The sequence below is a fragment of the Theropithecus gelada genome, chromosome 4 (genome assembly GCF_003255815.1).
Source record: "Theropithecus gelada isolate Dixy chromosome 4, Tgel_1.0, whole genome shotgun sequence".
Lineage (NCBI taxonomy): Eukaryota > Metazoa > Chordata > Mammalia > Primates > Cercopithecidae > Theropithecus > Theropithecus gelada.
Window position 1 is genome coordinate 37,754,520 of NC_037671.1, and position 13,311 is coordinate 37,767,830.

The 13,311-nt window shown below is 50.3% G+C and overlaps 1 protein-coding gene across 2 annotated transcripts; it reads left to right on the forward strand.

Moving 5' to 3' along the window:
- Window positions 1-527: 527 nt before the first annotated feature.
- On the forward strand, window positions 528-12,519 carry FANCE (FA complementation group E). 2 transcript variants are annotated; one of them, XM_025383163.1, is made up of 10 exons: window positions 528-984; window positions 3,963-4,569; window positions 6,001-6,045; window positions 6,365-6,433; window positions 6,772-6,894; window positions 7,762-7,885; window positions 8,113-8,191; window positions 8,960-9,026; window positions 10,746-10,871; window positions 11,653-12,519. In XM_025383163.1, exons 1-10 carry the CDS (start codon window positions 737-739, stop codon window positions 11,752-11,754), a joined length of 1,590 nt encoding a protein of 529 aa, XP_025238948.1. In that variant the 5' UTR covers window positions 528-736; the 3' UTR covers window positions 11,755-12,519. The 2 variants fall into 2 exon arrangements, with proteins under 2 accessions (XP_025238948.1, XP_025238947.1); XM_025383162.1 differs by having other exon boundaries at window positions 6,751-6,894; window positions 11,653-12,518.
- Window positions 12,520-13,311: the final 792 nt, after the last annotated feature.

Genomic DNA, 13,311 nt, shown 5'->3' on the forward strand with positions numbered 1-13,311 from the left:
ATTGATGGTGTTAGGTTTTACTGTGACCTCATTCTCAGGGATGTTTGTATATCAAATACTATTTCTGGAGAGGACTGAAACCCAAATGGTGGCAGTTTTTGGCCTGTGGAAGAGGTGAAGCTAAGTGGGGTGGTAAATTGTGGTCAAATTCTATGGTAAAGTCCATAACAAGCAACATGCCGTCAGCTTAAATACAGCGCTAGTCCTCCAGTATAACAGACCCCTGACATCCACTCCATTCCACTACTTTAGGGAGCGATGAAGAAACGGAGAGGGTTGGGGTCGGCAGCGGCGAATCCGCCCCTCCATCAGCCCCGCCCCGCCCCACTCCGCCCCCGCCCCGCCCCGCCCCCGCCCCAGGCTCCCGGGCCCCACCCCGCCCACAAACTATTTGTTTTGGTCACGCCCCGGGCCTTGGCCCCGCCCCCTACTCCGGCTGGGTTCGTGCCCGGCCCCGCCCCTTGCGAGCTTCCCTCGCGCCCGCCTCAAGTTCAGGCTCCGCCCTCGGCCGCGCCTCCTTCCTTCCCTTTCCGACAGCGCGCGAACAGCTGCAGCTCCGCGCGGCCGGCTTCTCCGGTTTCCCAACGCCGAGGAGAGCTTGTGACGGGTGCTGGAGCTGGCCCGCCGCCGCCGCCGCCGCCGCGTCAGGGACGGCGCTGGAGTTCCCCGTTCCCCTCAGCCTCTGAGCTGAGGCCCCACACCAGAGTAGGGGGCGGCGCGGTACCCGTGTCCCAGCATGGCGACCCCGGACGCGGGGCTGCCTGGGACTGAGGGCTCGGAGCAGGCGCCCTGGGCGCAGCTGGAGGCCCCCGCCCGCCTCCTGCTACAGGCGCTGCAGGCGGGGCCCGAGGGGGCGCGGCGTGGCCTGGGGGTGCTTCGGGCGCTGGGCAGGCGCGGCTGGGAGCCCTTCGACTGGGGCCGCTTGCTCGAGGCCCTGTGCCGGGAGGAGCCGGTAGTGCAGGGGCCTGACGGCCGTCTGGAACTGTAAGTCCTCGCCCGCGGCCCCTCAGCAGGTACGGGAGGCGGGGGCTGTCGGGGGATCGACGCACAGAGAGGTGAAATAAGCCCCTTCGGCGACGGCCTGCCCGTCGCCTGCCGCGTACCCTATGAGCAGGGGCACCCTTCACTGAGCACCTGCCCTGTGCGGGACACCGAGGATCCGGGAACTCGAGGCACACGCCTTCTGTTGGCTGTAAAGTATAGTGATGATAAGTGCAGGCAAATCCCTTTTGATCGCATACTTCCATCTCTAAACAATTGGACACGTACGTCCAGTATAAGTATACTTATGTATAAAGTGCACACGTATGTTAAAATACGTACATTTTAAAGTACAAAAATAGATATTTAAAACGTGATGGTGGAATACATACCCGCTATCCTGGTGGCCGTATATTCTCTGCTTTTCAAAGCATAACGTTCACTGTAAGGCAAGGTGGTTTTCCCTAAGAATGGTAACTGTGAATCCATATCTTAGTGTTCTTGATAATTTCTGGCTCTTGGATGACATTGAACTTTGTTTTTTAACCTCTCTGTGACTGATTAAGAATTCCTACTAGGAGCAGAGGTGTCGGCCCTGCCATTTTATTTGGTTGTGTTTCTGTTACTGATATTTTCTCCAATTTTTTGGCAGGCATTCTATTAAGCTACGTGCTCATTTGTGAGGACAACTTTTGTTTAAAAAAAAAAAAAAAAGATAGTACAGTATCCACAAATGCATTTAACTAGCAAAGTTAACTAAAACACACAAAAAACGAAAATTGAGTGGATGAGGCGCCATGTTCAGCTCCTAGTGGGGCCAGCCTTCCACTCTTCTTGGATACCCCTCCCCCATAATTTATGCTGGAAACCATCCAGATGCTAAATATTTCTATGCTTACTTTTTTATGTTTTAGATAAATAGGGGAAAATGGGAGTTCCAATATTTTCTTCCTACACTCCACTTTGAATTTCTTTCAGAAGATGGGTCAGGAGAACTTGTTTGAATCCCCAAATTGGAAGCTATAGAAATGTTTGCCCAGCTATCTGGCTTATTCTGGATAGAGTAAGGGGAGGGCAGAGGCCTTAACTTGGGGCCCCTGGATAGAAGAGTATTTCAGTACAATTGATTTCCTTTATAATCCTAGATATTTTATCAAATGCATTTAACACTCATTCTGATCACAGGTCTCTGGCACTAAAAAAGGTTAAAATCTCCTGGAGTAGGATCTTCTCTACCTCTCTACCCCCAAATATCCTCCCTGCCACAAGTTAACCATCTTTTAAACTCAGGTTTTTTTGTTTTGTTTTTTTTTGTTTTTTTTTGTTTTTGACGGAATCTTGCTCTGTTGCCCAGGCTGGAGTGCAGTGGCGCGATCTTGGCTCACTGCAACCTCCGCCTCCAGAAGAAGCAATTCTTCTGCCCTAGCCTCCTGAGTAGCTGGGACTACAGGCGCGCGCCACCATGCCCGGCTAATTTTTGTATTTTTAGCAGAGATGGGGTTTCACCATATTGGCCGGACTGGTCTGGAACTCCTGATCCACCCACCTTGGCCTCCCACAGTGCTGGGATTACAGGCGTGAGCCACTGCTCCTGTACCATCTTTTAAACTTTGACTCTAGTTTTTCTCTCTCACATAGTGTCTATATTCTACAAAGAAATAGTTGTCTTTTTTTTTTTCTGCCTCACAACCCAAGTGCCTCTTGACAAATGGCCCTGCAAAATTATGCATAGGGAGGAGTAAAGACATGATGGGTGGTGGGCTAAATGCTGCCATGACTTGCCACACCAAGCCTCAGGTCATGTAGGATCTGGGTTGGTGCCTCGGCAGAATTACAGATGGTTACATTGCATCATGGGCCTTTGGAGCTCGGGGGAATAGTGTTAAATCTATTTTAAGAAAAGTTGGGTGCTTGCAGGAGAGCATTGGTTCTGCTTACACCCCTGGGGCTCCAAAACAAAAGATCCTCATCCCCCTGTCTTCCCCTTTGACTCTGTGAATACTGTTTAGAATCTGTAAAGTGATTCCTTCTGTTTCAAGTTTCATCTCTGGGAAGCCTTCTATGTCCACAGCAGCTCTTGCCGATCTCAGCACACTTATTCTCAGAGAGTTAATTCATTCAATAAATGCACAACAAGTGCCTGCTCTGGGCTGGCGCTGTGCTGAGTCCTAGGACACAGAGAAAGGAAACACTACCTTCACCTTTTAGGAACTCACAATTTGGTGAAAGGAACACAAGAACTGGACAGATGAGTGACCCCAAGAGTTCCAGGGGATTGCTGAGGGCAACCATAGGGCTGCAAGACTAAGCACTGCACAGCATCCTGGAGTATTATTTTTCCCTAAAATTTGGGAAAGAACTTTTTTCTTCTTTTTGTGTAAAACAAGCATGAATCTATTATAGAGTAGGTTCCAATATGAATTTTGAGCTGAAACAGATGACAGAGGCCAAAGAATAGGGCCTGTCATATGATACTCAATGAACACTTGTTAAACAGTTCTCGTGTTGTCTCTGTCTCCATCCACTGACTTTTTTTTTTTTTTTTTTTCCTTTTTTTGAGATAGTGTCTCACACTGTTGCCCAGGCTGGAGTGCAGTGGCATGATCTCGGCTCACTGCAGCCTCTGCCTCCTGGGTTCAAGCCATTCTCCTGCCTCAGTCTTCCTAGTAACTGGAACTACAGGCACATGTCACCACGCTTGGCTAATTTTTATACTTTTTTTAGTGAAGATGGAGTTTCACCATGTTGGCCAGGCAGGTCTCAAACTCTTAACCTAAAGTGATGTGCTCACTTCAGCCTCCCAAAATGCTGTGATTACAGGTGTGAGTCACCACACCTGGCCAACATCCACTGACTCTTACAGATTGACTGCCTGCCAGCCCCCATCTGTCCACTGCCATCTAGCCCCCAGCTCTGCCCAGTCTGCCCTGTGCTCCCTTCAGCCAGACACTCTAACTGCTTGCTCTCCCTCTGCTACCCAGGAAACCACTGTTGCTGCGATTGCCCCAGATATGCCAGAGAAACCTGATGTCCCTGCTGATGGCCGTTCAGCCGTCACTGCCGGAAAGTGGGCTCCTCTCTGTGCTGCAGATTGCCCAGCAGGACCTAGCCCCTGACCCCGATGCCTGGCTCCGTGCCCTGGGGGAATTGCTGCGAAGGGATCTAGGGGTGGGGACCTCCATAGAGGGAGCTTCTCCACTGTCTAAAAAATGCCAGAGACAGCTCCAAAGTCTGTGTAGGGGGATAGGCCCAGGGGGCAGGAGGTTGAAATCCCCACAGTCTCCAGACCCTGAAGAAGAGGACAACAGGGACTCCCAGCAGCCTGGGAAACGCAGAAAGGAGTCAGAGGAAGAGGCTGCCAGTCCTGAGGGGAAGAGGGTCCCCAAAAGGTTCCGGTGTTGGGAAGAGGAAGAAGATGATGAGGAGGAGAGACCTGAACATAAGTCACTGGAATCCCTGGCAGATGGAGGAGGTGCATCTCCTATTAAGGACCAGCCTGTCATGGGAGCTAAGACTGGCCAGGACGGTTCGAGTCTGGAGGATGCTAAAGGTCTAGCTGAGAGTTTGGAGTTGCCCAAAGCTATCCAGGTACTTTGGTAGGGAGACTGGGTTTAGAGTGATCTTTCACCAGTGGTGGCCTTTTCCATGGGAAAGGCTGGTTGGGACACTTTTTCCCAAAGGAGTTGACTGTAGTTCTTGGAGGAAACAGGAGGAAGGTAGGGTTTAGGGAATGTAGCCTCCACTCCACAGACTTTTTTTTTCTTTTTTTGTTTAAGATGGAGTTTTGCTCTTGTTTCCCAGGCTGGAGTGCAATGGCACAATCTCAGCTCACCGCAACCTCTGCCTCCCAGATTCAAGTGATTCTCCTGCCTCAGCCTCCCGAGTAGCTGGGATTATAGGCATGTGTCACCACGCCCAGCTAATTTTGTATTTTTAGCAGAGACAGGGTTTCTCCATGTCAGTCAGGCTGGTCTTGAACTCCCGACCTCAGGTGATCTGCCCGCCTTGACCTCCCAAAGTGTTGGGATTACAGGTGTGAGCCACTGTGCCCAGCCACTCCACAGACTCTTAAGGAGGGGTAGGGAAGGGAGTTACTGGAGGTGGGAAATGTGTCCTAATGATCTATAACGTGGGGTTAAAGGGTGCCAGGCAAGGGAGAGGCTCTGGAGCCACCCCTGTTACCCTGTAATATGTGGGTGGGAAGAATCATGACAGCATCCAGCCTGCCCCTGCCTCCTTGTCCAAGGCCTGGGTCTACCCCCATTTGGGTTGGAAGCAGAAAACAATTCTAGACAGCTGGTTTTCATTTTTTTTTTCTTTTTTTTTTTTTTGAGATGGAGTCTCACTCTGTCGCCCAGGCTGGAGTGCAGTGGCACGATCTCGGCTCACTGCAACCTCCACCTCCCGGCTTCACACCATTATTCTGCCTCAGCCTCCCGAGTAGCTGGGACCACAGGTGCCCGCTACCACACCCGGCTAATTTTTTGTATTTTTAGTAGAGATGGAGTTTCACTGTGTTAGCCAGGCTGGCCTCAATCTCCTGACTGATCCGCCCGCCTCAGCCTCCCAAAGTGCTGGGATTACAGGCGTGAGCCACTGTGCCTGGTGACAGCTGGGTTTCATTTGGACCTTGTCTAGTTTGGGTTCTTAGGCACTTTTCAAGATAGAGACTTCATGTTCTTGACTTTTTTTTTTTCCTCAAGACAGGGCCTCTCTTCCCCTAGGCTGGAGTAAAGCTGGGATTACAGGCATGCACTATCATGCCTGGCTAATTTTTTATTTTTATTTTTGTAGAGATGGGGTCTCAACTAGTTGTGCAGGCTAGCCTTGAACTCCTGGGCTCAAGTGATTCTCCCGCTTCAGCCTCCCAAAGTGCTGGTGTGAGCCACCGTGCCTGGCTTCTTGACTTTCTTGAATCGTCTTTGCCGGCTAGCTCCCACTGACTTGGGGAGCCAGAACCAGGCTTGGGGTCATGCTGCTGGGGGAGGGATGTGGCAGTGACTGGGCTCTCCTCCACAGGACCAGCTTCCCAGGCTGCAGCAGCTGCTGAAGACCTTGGAGGAGGTGACTGGCCCTACCCTGTTCACCATAGCCTTTCTTCCACCTTCTACCCAGATCCTAGCTATGCCCAGGGAAGGCCCAGTGCAGTGATATACAAGCTGGCTGGGGGAGGGAGACTGGAGTAAAGGTCTGAGGACAGTCTCTGAAGGAGCTTTTCTTGAACCAAGTGTAGACTTACCATCTAACACCAGGTAACTTCCTCTTCTGTGGTAGCGCCTTCCAGGATCTCAGCCACTCCTTCTGCCACCTGAAGGGGCGGCTTCAGTGACTTGTCACCGAAGGCTCTGCCAGCCCTAACATGAGATTTGATTTGTCTCTGCAGGGGTTAGAGGGGTTGGAGGATGCTCCCCCAGTTGAGCTACAGCTTCTTCACGAATGTAGCCCCAGCCAGGTGAGTCCAGATAGACTGCCTGGCTCTGAGGTTACATTCTCTCTCCCTTATCTTTTTCTATTTAAGTTTATGTTTTCCTACCTCATGTGGGAAATGTGGGAGGGGATTTTGTTGTTTTCTTTCTCAGTGATAGGGGTCACTCTCTGTAGTTTCTCTTAGTCCCTGGTTCCTTCCCCTAGGGCAGCTCTCCCAGACTTTCTTTGCTCTGGAGTATCTTTGCCCTGCTCCGTCTGCTGCCCAGTTGCTTGAGACAGCCTAGCAGAGGCAGAGTGCATGTCCTGGTGCCCTTTCTCCCCCGTGCCCCACTCTGTCAGCAGATGGACTTGCTGTGTACCCAGCTGCAGCTCCCCCAGCTCTCAGACCTCGGTCTCCTGCAGCTCTGCACCTGGCTGCTGGCCCTTTCACCTGATCTCAGCCTCAGCAATGCTACTGTGCTGACCAGAAGCCTCTTTCTTGGACGGGTAGGTGTACTGGGAGGTACTCAGAGTGCCAAGGACAATGGGGAAGAGCATCTGGGCCCTCAGAAGGGTGGTACTTGAGAGAGAGGATTCTCAGCCTTGTAGACATCTGGGCTGTTTGGGCAGCCTGGGGCAAGGAAAGGATGCCTGCTTAACTGGCAGGGCATGGACCCCCAGGCCATCTACCCACATGGCATCTAACTTCTTTTTTTTTTGAGACAGAGTCTCACTCTGTTGCCTAGGCTGGAGTGCAGTCGCACGATCTCCTGCCTCAGCCTCCTGAGTAGCTGGGATTACAGGTGGCCTCCACCATGCCTGGCTAATTTTTGTATTTTTATTTATTTATTTATTTAGAGATAAGAGTCTTGCTCTGTCACTCAGGCTGGAGTACAGTGGCGTAATCTTGGCTCACTGCGACCTCTGCCTCTGTGGTTCAAGTGATTCTCCTGCCTCAGCTTCCTGAGTAGCTGGGACTACAGGCACCCACCACCACACCTGGCTAATTTTTGTATTTTTAGTAGAGACTGGGTTTCGCCATGTTGCCCAGGCTGGTCTCGAACTCCTGGACTCAAGCGATCCAGCTGCCTCAGCCTCCCAAAGTGCTGGGATTACAGGCGTAAGCCACCATGCCCAGCCAGCATCTAACTTCTCTCTGGGCACCAGAACCTTTCTAGAAGCTGATCAAGGGACTTTCAGGGATTTGGGAACTGAGCAAGAGAGGTATATATCTTTTCCAATGGGTGGGTCCATGTGAGTTCTAAGTAAAAGAACTTTTTTTCCCTTTGTAACATGTATCACCATCTGAAATGTGTGTTTGATAAATGCTGTTGAAATGAAAAGAATTAATTTTTTCCTCCCTGTTGGCTATAGATCCTCTCCTTGACTTCCTCAGCCTCCCGCCTGCTTACAACTGCCCTGACCTCCTTCTGTGCCAAATATACCTACCCTGTCTGCAGAGCCCTCCTTGACCCTGTGCTCCAGGCCCAAGGCACAGGTAATTCTGGAACCAGCCCCAGGCCCAGTAGCTCTGCCCTCAGTGTTCTCAGCACCCTTCACCCCAGAGTGGCCCTGGCAGGAGTTGGGTATTCAGTGATTAAAGATGCCTGCTACTTCCCTGACGATGCCCCTATAACAGGCTGGGCATTCTGTTACCGCCTCCCCACTTTCCACCGTCTTCTACCATTTCCCCCCAGACTTCCCCTTCTGCTTTCCTCTACCCAGGTCCTGCTCAAACAGAGTTACTATGTTGCCTTGTGAAGGCAGAGTCCCTGGAGCCAGATGCACAGGTTCTAATGCTGGGGTGAGTGTGCAGGCCTTCATGCTGTCCCCACTGCCACCTATTCCCCCAGGCTACAGTGACATCACATGTGTTGGGCCCTGCAGGGAAGGCTCACCTTCTCTAGGAAGCCTCATGTATATCATCTCACTCCATCATCTTCCTCCTCTATGAGTCCTCTTTGCCTTTTGTTCTCAGGATGCACTCTCTACTCCTAGTTATTTTTTAGGGGACCCTTGTGTCTCACTACCAAATACTTTGTTGTCAGCTCCTGGGGCTCTTGGGGTGTGACCTTCCTGGCAGTTGTATGAGCTCTGCAATAGTGTCTGCTGGGGCTGGTGCCAGCATCAAGAGGTCTCTGACTACCCTTTTTTTTTTTTGCGGGGGGGCAGGGGACAGAGTTTTGCCCTGTTGCCCAGACTGGAGTGCAATGGCGCGGTCTCTGCTCACTGCAACCTCTGCCTCCCAGGTTCATGCAATTCTCCTGCCTCAGCCTCCTGAGTAGCTGGGATTACAGACGCCTGCCACCACGCCTGGCTAATTTTTTGTATTTTTAGTAGAGATGGGATTTCACCATGTTGGCCAGGCTGGTCTCGAACTCCTGACCTCAGGTGATCCACCTGCCTCGGCCTCCCAAAGTGCCATGGTGCCCCACCCCTGACTACCCCTTTGTTGACTGGAGATCTTGGCTGTCCTCAGGGCCTTGCCGTGCTGTGGGAGTTGCAGCAGCAGACAGATACTCAGGCTTGGGTGGGAGGCCAGGCATTTCTCACTAGGGCCCCTGCTTTGCAGACAGATCTTGGAGCTGCCCTGGAAGGAGGAAATTTTCTTGGTGTTGCAGTCACTCCTAGAGCGGCAGGTGAGCAGGCTGTCCTGGGGAAGAGTGGACAAAGAAGTGCTGCAGTCCTTGGAAGGACATCGGGTTCTTAGGTTTCTGAGTCCTTCAGTGGATGCAGGGTCAAGTAGGACAGCTGCCCTACAGCAGCTGCCTGAGACAGTGGGAGAGACCTGGGGCATGCAAAGCTGGTAGCAGAGAGCTGAGCACATGGTCACTTCAGCTCCACCTCTTACTAGCTGGGCGGCCTTGGGGTGGGATTTTTGATGTGTGTGTGTAAATTTTATTTTATTTTTGAATAGGTAATAGATTCGTATGTTCACAATTTTTTTTTTTTTTTTTTGAGATAGAGTCTGGCTTTGTCACCCAGGCCAAAGTGCAGTGACACAATCTTGGCTAATTGCAACCTCTGTCTACTGGGTTCAAGCAATTCTTATGCCTCAGCCACCCAAATAACTGGGATTACAGGCGTGTGCCACCATGCCAGCTAATTTTTGTATTTTTAGTAGAGACAAGGTTTCACCATGACTTGAGGCCAGAACTTCTGGGCTCAAGTGATCTGCCCTCCTTGGCCTCCCAAAATGCTGGGATTATAAGCGTGAGCCACCATGTCCAGCCCATATGTTGACAATTTTAAAAGCTCAAAAGGATACTGTGAAAAATATTCCCCTTACTTCTCTTCTCCAACCATCCAGAGTCCCCCAGTTTCAGGGGAACCCCCCTCCCAGAGATACCATCTATATGTGGAAACATGTTTACACTTACTATCCATCCTACTTTTTATGGAAATTGCAACACACCAAACTCATTGCCCTGTACCTTGCTTTTTTTACTTCACAGTATATTTTGGTGATTTTTTTTCATATCAGTACCTAAAATTCTGCCTCATTTGTTTATATCTTAGATAACTGACCTAACTTCTTTATGCCTGTAGTTTCCTTGTCTACAGAAGGAGAGACAGAATATTAATAGCACCTACCACATAAGATTGGAGTGAGGTTTAAATGAGATAATTGGTATAAAGTACTCAGAATGGTACCTGATGCACAGTGTTTATTAAATTATTATTATTATTATTTGAGACGGAGTCTCACTATATCACCTAGGCTAGAGTGCAGTGGCGCGATCTCGGCTCACTGCAACCTCCGCCTCCTGGGTTCAAGTGATTCTCCAGCCTCAGCCCCCTGATTAGCTGGGATTACAGGCACGCACCACCATGCCCAGCTAATTTTTGTATTTTTAGTAGAGATGGGATTTCACCATGTTGGCCAGGTTGGTCTCGAAGTCCTGACCTCAGGTGATCTGCCCTCCTCGGTCTCCCAAAGTGCTGGGATTACAGGTGTGAACCACCACACCCAGCCTAAATTATTATTATGAAGAGCCAGGAGATTAAGGTGGCAGTGTCTCTTGGGCCCTGACTTGTTTATATCTTTAACCACTGAACCACACAAGGGATCCTTGGCTTCCCCTTGGTCCTAATCTGAGCCTTTGCAATGGTAGCCACCATTTTCTGAGACGTGCGTGTCTTATGTGCATTATCTCATTTAATCCTTTTCACAGTCTTCCATTAGATATTCTGAGCCTCATTTTACAGATGTGGAAATGGAGGTTTAGGTTGGTTAAGTAACCTGCCCAGGGTCACCCAGCTAGGAAGTGGTGGAGTTAGGAATTGAATCCAGGACTGGCTGAATGAAGAGCCCAAGCCCTTCTTGTGATTACTGCTCCATCTCCCAATGTGTGCAGGTGGAGATGACCCCTGAGAAGTTCAGTGTCTTAATGGAGAAGCTCTGTAAAAAGGGATTGGCAGCCACCACCTCCATGGCCTATGCCAAGCTCATGCTGACAGTGATGACCAAGTACCAGGCTAACGTGAGTACTGATAGGGCCATGGGGCTGGTCCTGCTGGCAGGGCTGCCCTGGGCCTGCCACAAGGGTGTATGAATATGTATGTCAGGGATAAAACCCTGAGTGCTGGGGTTGATGTAGACCCTCCCAGAAAGATGGAAGTATGAACATGCTTCTGTTGCACAATTTCAGCGAGTTCCTGAATCCTCTGGAGATCCGAACAGAAGGACCTCCAATATGAGGCATCAGGAGTCATTCAAGGGCCTTCAACCTGGGAGTAACTTGGTCAGATCTGTACTATTAAGAAGCATCTGGCTTCTGTGAGGAGTGGGATTGGAGGGTGAAGATCTAGGGCTTGAGACCTGTCAGGAGGTTGTAGCAACAGGGCAGAAAGAGAAAGTGTGGCCCAAAAGGAAGGCAGGTGTCACACAGTAGAGTGTCTGTGAACCTCAGTTTTCTCATCTGTAAAATGGGAGGGTTTTGAGGATTATATACAGCAATGCATATACATGATGTGTATGTATGTTTGTATATGGATTGATGCATATAAAGTGCTGCCACATAGTAAACACACAATAATTGTCAACTATTACTAATGTGGCCGGCTTAGTAAGTTGTGCAGTTAGTATTTGGCTCCAGGTCCACCTAGTTAACTATGGTGAAATAATGAGATTAGATTGCTCAGGTGTCTCCTCCTTCCATCCTCCTGGCTTCCTCTCTCCTTCCTCAATAGAGACCCTGGGGTAGTGGGGAGAGGGGAGGGATCAGCTGCTGGAGTCCTGACATGATTTTTCCTTCTCCGCAGATCACTGAGACCCAGAGGCTGGGCCTGGCTATGGCCCTAGAACCTAACACTACCTTCCTGAGGAAGTCCCTGCAGGCCGCCTTGAAACATTTGGGCTCCTGACCATCCACCAAGGGACCACCGTCTTGGTGCTCCATCACCAGCTTCCTGAAGGGCATTTCTGTCTTCACCACCTTCTGTCTTGAGCCCTAGCCTGAGGATAAAGGCTGAGCCTGGCCATCCCAGATTCCAACTGCCTCCCTGTTCCAGGCTCTATAGGGGCATACTGGCTTCCCAGCCAACAGGGAGGCTCCTGGGCTAAGGAAGCTCAGCTATATTTTGTTTTTCATTTCTTTTCGTTTTTGAGAGAAGGTATTGCTCTGTCATCTAGGCTGGAGTGCAGTGGTGCGATTGATCATGGCTCACTGCAACCTCTGCCTCCCAGGCTCGATCCTCCCATGTAAGCCTCCCAAGTAGCTGGGACTACATGCACATGACACTGTGACCCAGCTAATTTTTTTATTTTGTAGATAATAAGCTGGTCAGGGCTGGTCTTGAACTCCTGAGCTCAAGTGATCTTCCCGCCTTGGCATCCCAAAGTGTTGAGATTTACAGGTGTGAGCCACCACACCAGGCCAGAGCTATATTTTCAAAGGCTGCTGGCCCCAGGCACACTCCTCATCAATTCTCATTGCAGGGACAGAAACTTTCCAACAGGGCTCAGTAGGGTCAAGCCGACCCAGAGTGGACATGGGATGTTCCAGGAGGTCTAGGGTACCAGAGTGCTCAGATGAAGCTCTTGTGCTCGTGTATGTTATGACCTTCTGTGCTTTTGTTTCTGACTTGAATTTATCAATGGTATTGAATAAAAAGCAAGTTCAATAATGTCTTTTTCTTTTTTTTTTTTTTTTGAGGCAGAGTCTCACTCTGTCACCAGGCTGGAGTGCAGTGGCGTGACCTCGGCTCACTGCAACCTCCACCTCCCCAGTTCAAGCGATTCTCCTGCCTTGGCCTCCTGAGTAGCTGGGATTACAAGCTCCTGCCACCATACCCTGCTCATTTTTGTATTTTTAGTAGAGACGGGGTTTCACCACATTGGCCAGGCTGGTCTCAAACTCTTGACTTCAGGTGATCCGCCTGCCTCCCAAAGTGCTGGGATTACAGGCGTGAGCCAGCACGCCTGACTAATGTCTTATTAGAAGCAGTACTTTCCTTCCTGTGAATTCTGGGTATTGAACCCATCCCCACCCCCTCCACCTCCCTGCTCAGTGACAAGGAACATCTTTTTCCTGGTGAGGGGAAGGGTGTAGGGTATCTTACTCACTTTCTGAGGGCCAAATAATGTGTAATACCACTCACCCTATCCTACAGGAGCTGCCCCCACCAGGCAGGGGGATAGGTGGGAATGGACATAAAGGTGGGAGTGACTCAGTCTGGAGTTAGGGAAGGGTTTTGGGCAGATGAACCCTAGGAGAGATCTGAAGGGCTCTTCGGGTTACAGTGGGCTAAGAGGATGAGACCCACTGGACAGGAAAGAGCAGAGAAGACACCTTAATGGGTGTGCAGTGCTGTGTGCCTGTTTTACATCTTTGTATTCCTGTAGCACCTGGCTAGACGCCTTATTCATAGTAGTCACACTTAAAACGTAGATGTTATCAAATTATCAAGTGAAAGTTCACT